Source organism: Octopus bimaculoides, chromosome 11 (assembly GCF_001194135.2).
Source record: "Octopus bimaculoides isolate UCB-OBI-ISO-001 chromosome 11, ASM119413v2, whole genome shotgun sequence".
Taxonomy (NCBI): Eukaryota; Metazoa; Mollusca; class Cephalopoda; order Octopoda; family Octopodidae; genus Octopus; species Octopus bimaculoides.
This window is the reverse complement of record NC_068991.1, coordinates 10050371-10055370: the sequence shown is the minus strand read 5'-3', so window position 1 is coordinate 10055370 and position 5000 is coordinate 10050371. Positions and strand designations below refer to the sequence as shown.

Genomic DNA, 5000 nt, shown 5'->3' with positions numbered 1-5000 from the left:
TTATATCTATTTTCAAATGTCTGAAAATTTGCCAATGAAGATACCCAGCTACCTGTGTATAGATTATGTGAATAGATTCTATTTTTTTTTATTATTTTTTTTTCTTTAATACTCACAGTGGATGTCTTTGGTTCTGTGGCCAATTGTTCCATCATGGATGTGCAGGCATTGCTGTCTTATCCATTCCTTTTCAGGAATAGCTGTATAGGAATAACTACAAGATTATCCAGTAATGTTAACTGTGATAGATTGTGTCTTATCCTAGAGGAGACTTATCTCTCATCACAGTGCCAGCGGAAAAAGAAACCAAAACAAACATTGTATTCTACTTAATTCTGTTCTCCTACAAAACACTAGATCATCTGAGAATGTTAACTGTGCGAGAGATTGTATCATATCATGGAAAATGCTTATCTCTCATTCACTTCAGACCATAAAACTGGAGCCAAACTGAGGCCCTTAAATTGTTTCACACTGTAGGTATCATTTTCAATTCCAAATCCTATCGCATCCTGTTATTTAATCCTTAAAAGTTGCGATGCATTGGGTTCACATTATAAAAACAAATGGTTTAGCTCTTACTTGAGGTTGACTTAATTGTTAAAAATCACAGAATTATAAGCAAAGAGGAACATTTGAAGTAAAAGAATGAAATTGTGGAAGCTTCTATACAGTTGCCCAGCTTGCTAGAAATAGTGACTAAATCTCCCTCAACTTACATCATAGTTTCTTAAATAAAGGAGTCATTAGACATTGTAGTAGTTCCTGATATTAAAAAAGAAGTAGGATAGTCACAGCTGGAGTGTCTTTGGTCAATGGTCTGCTGGATCTAGGCTGACTTCGAGGTAAGGACACACTGAAAGGATACACTGACTAATATAATCCTAGATGCAGTATATCTGAATAAAAGACGGGATTGTCATGGCTGGAGCATCTCTGGTATGTCTATTGTATCAGGGCTGCCTAAGGTTAAACAATAACAACTCTCACCCTAATGATGCCTGGTAATTAAAGTTTTGACACCTGAAGGATAAAACGGTAACATCAGGGCCAGTAGGACTCTCTCAGTGGGTTTGTGGGCCCAGAAGGATGGATGGCAACATTAAGTTTGGGGAGACTTCCTTACTGTGGCCAAGGATATTTTAATTAAATGGAAGTTTACATTATTTTTGTGTCCTTTGTCTTAAAATCTTTTATCACATGTTCTGTGACCTCTTCAGCTACTCTCTGTCCCTTGTGTCTCTTCCTCCGCTCACAAGGCTTTTGTTGGCCTAGGGCTATAGTAGAAACCACTTATCCATTGTGCCACACCGTGGAACTGAACCCCAAGACCACATGACTGGGAAGCAAGCTTATTAACCACACAACCACACCTGTGATTATATGTGAGATATTAACTTGAACAGAGATCACATGCAGGATTTTTCTTCCCTCAAACATTGATCTGTTATTTTTCAGATGTTCATCAAGGAATACGCCGAGGTTCCATTTGAAGCCATCACGTACATGACTGGAGAATGTAACTATGGAGGACGTGTCACTGATTCCTGGGACAGGCGTTGCTTGTTGACCATTCTAGCAGACTTTTACACCCCAGCAATTATAAAGGAAGCCAAATACAGGTTCTCCTCCAGTGGTATTTACTATGCCCCACAGAAGGGCACATATGAGGATTATGTGGAATTCATCAAGGTAACGTCAGACTGTCATACTAAGTTAACTGTTGTTGTTATTATTTCTATTTTTATTAACCTTTTAGATACCAACCCAGCTGAAACTGCCTCTATCTCTGTAGTACAAATGTCTTGTTTTCAAAAGTTCTGAATTAAAATCTAACACTAGCTTAATGATAACTAAGTTATTTTACTAAATTCTTTGTTATATTTAGAATTAATTGAAAGAAACACAGAGTATCTCAACAGAAATATGGGAACAAAGGGGTTAAAAGCACTCATGCTGGTGCCATGTAGAAAGCACTAGTGATGGTGCCACATTAACCCTTTTGATACCAACCCACCTGAAACCACTTCTGGCCATGTAGTACAAATGTCTTGTTTTCAAAAGTTCTGAATTAAAATCTTCCACCAAACCTTAGTCACAATTTATGTTCTTAACACCGGCTTAATGATAACTAAGTTATTTTACTACATTTTTTTGTTATATTTAAAATAATTGAAAGAAACACAGAGCATCTCAAAATAAATACGGTAACGAAAGGGTTAAACCAATCATACCCGACCTAATTATTCTACCTGTCTTATGTTCAAATCAGTTAGATCCAGCCTTTCATACCTAGCCTACGATGTCATTCTTAAAATAAACAATGACATACTTTGAAATCTTGAAGCTACAAATGTCTTGTTTTCAAAAGTTCTGAATTAAAATCTTCCACCAAACCATAGTCACAATTTATATTCCTAACACTAGCTTAATGACAACTAAGTTATTTTACTATATTTTTTTTTTTGTTATGTTTAAAATTAATTGAAAGAAACACAGAGAATCTCAACAGAAATACGGTGATGAGAGGGTTAAGGCAGTGAGCTGGCATTTTGTCTTTTTTTATGTTCTGAATTCAAATTCTGCCAAGATCAACTTTGCCTTTCATCCTTTCACAGCCAATAAAATAAGAACCAGTTGAGCGGTGGCGGTCAATGTAATCAACTTACCTCCTCCTCCCCCGAAATTGCTGGCCTTGTGCCAAAATTTTAAACCATTATTGTCATTATTATTGCCTTTGCACAGCTTCTAATGCTAGAGATGTACTACAGTGTCAGCTGTTCACTTTCAGTGAACTAAAGTAACACCTCTTATTTTTCGAGCACCTTCCGGAGTATTCCAATGGTTCCAAGCAGTGCTGTTTTCTGCAAGTGCTCCACCCTTATTGCAGCCCCTATTTGTTCAACGTACTTCTCGAGATTTTTGCTCACTCTTCCCAGGGCTCCGACAATTCTTGGTACTACTGCTACCTTTTTTCCTCGACCACAACTGCTTAACTTCCCAAGCTAACCTGTCATATCTCTCGACTTTTCTTTCTTCCTTATCACATACCTTGTTGTCAGCTAGGCATGCTATTGTCTATGATCCAACATAGTTTGTTTTCTTTGTCATTATTATTATTATTATTATTATCATTATTATTATTATTATTATTATCATTATTATTAAGATGGTGAACTGGCAGCCAGGCGAAATGTTTAGTGACATTTCGTCGGTCTTTATGTTCTGAGTTCAAATTCTGCCAAGGTCAACTTTGCCTTTCCTCCTTCTGGAGTCGATAAAATAAATACCAGTGATGCACTGGAACCAATGCAATCAACTCATTGCCTGCCCCAAAATTTCAAGCTTTGTACCGATAATAGAAAGGATTGTTGTTGTTGTTGTTGTTGCGGCCATGCTGGAGCACCGGCTTTAGTCGAGTAAATCGACCCCAGGACTTATTCTTTGGAAGCCTAGTACTTATTCTATCGGTCGCTTTTGCCGAACCGCTAAGTTACAGGGACGTAAACACACCAGCATCGGTTGTCAAGCAATGTTGGGGGGACAAACACAGACACACAAACATACACACACACATACATATACATACGTATATACGACGAGCTTCTTTTCAGTTTCCGTCTACCAAATCCACTCACAAGGCTTTGGTCGGCCCAAGGCTATAGTTGAAGACACTTGCCCGAGGTGCCACACAGTGGGACTGAACCCAGAACCATGTGGTTGGTAAGCAAGCTACTTACCACACAGCCACTCGATTAACAACGGAGGTGGATTCTTTGAAAAACTGAGTTGCAGGTGTAAGGACAAGTTAGAAAAAGTTCAGGGAGCCATTATCTCTGCTGGCAACAAAAGGCTTCTCTCTTTAAGTGAAGAGTGAATTGCAGGATGCTTACATACAAAGTGTGATGGTGAATGATTGAGAAACATGAGAATTGAATGTAGAAGATGTGTAAAGGCTTAGAGAGAAATAAAGTGAGTGTGCTTCAATGAATGTATAATGTACAATGTTTGTGTACATGAATGGCGAAGTACAAATAAATTTGAGTAAAAATAGATGACTGGATACAAGAGGGATCAACTCCAGTGTAGAAGGGGAAAAAAATATCTGCAATTGTATGAACATGTAATATATTTGGTTAATGGCAAATAAATAAAGAAGTGCCTAGATATCTAAATGGAAGGAACCTGTGGATGAAGAACTAGAAAATCATGGGGCAGAAGTGGTAAAAGTAGATCTGAAGGGATTGAAGTTTGTGGAAGAAATGGCAAAGGAATGCAACATGTGGTGAAATGATGTGTGAGAGAAGATTTGTTTAATCCATTTAAAATAAGTGAAGTTGACTGAGAAAGAAATGCTATTGAATGCCACAAATGGGGGGGGGGGTTCAACAAATAAAGAACACCATGAGTGTTTATTTTTTTAAAAACATAACAATTTGCATGTCGAATTTAAGTGAGGACAAGTGTAGCTGTGTGGTAAGAAGCTTGTTTCCTCTAACACATTGAGCCACTATCAAAAGCACAGTTCTGTTAATAGTCAGTGCATGAATGGACAGCTATATTTTTTTAATTTTTTTTTATTTATAGTTTCAGCTTAGAGCTGTGGCCATATATATATATATATGTATGTATATATGTCATCATCATCATCATTGTCGTTTAACGTCCGCTTTCCATGCTAGCATGGGTTGGACGATTTGACTGAGGACTGGTGAACCAGATGGCTACACCAGGTTCCAATCTGATTTGGCAGAGTTTCTACAGCTGGATGCCCTTCCTAACGCCAACCACTCCGAGAGTGTAGTGGGTGCTTTTACGTGCCACAGGCACGAAGGCCAGTCAGGCGGTACTGGCAACGGCCACGCTCAAAATGGTGTATTTTACGTGCCACCCGCACAAGAGCCAGTCAAGGGGCACTGGCAACGATCTCGCTCGAAAGTCCTTACACATGCTATGGGCACAAGTGCCAGAAAGACGACGCTGGGCACAGGTGCCATCAC

At 38.6% G+C, this 5000-nt stretch overlaps 1 protein-coding gene across 1 annotated transcript in view; it reads left to right on the top strand.

Annotated features, from left to right (window-relative positions):
- Positions 1–5000, top strand: part of LOC106870489 (dynein axonemal heavy chain 12) — a 262917-nt gene that overhangs the window by 218343 nt on the left and 39574 nt on the right. The window contains exon 61 of the mRNA XM_052971523.1: positions 1459–1692. Within this exon, the coding sequence (XP_052827483.1) occupies positions 1459–1692 (234 nt within the window). The remainder of the gene's footprint in view (positions 1–1458; positions 1693–5000) is intronic.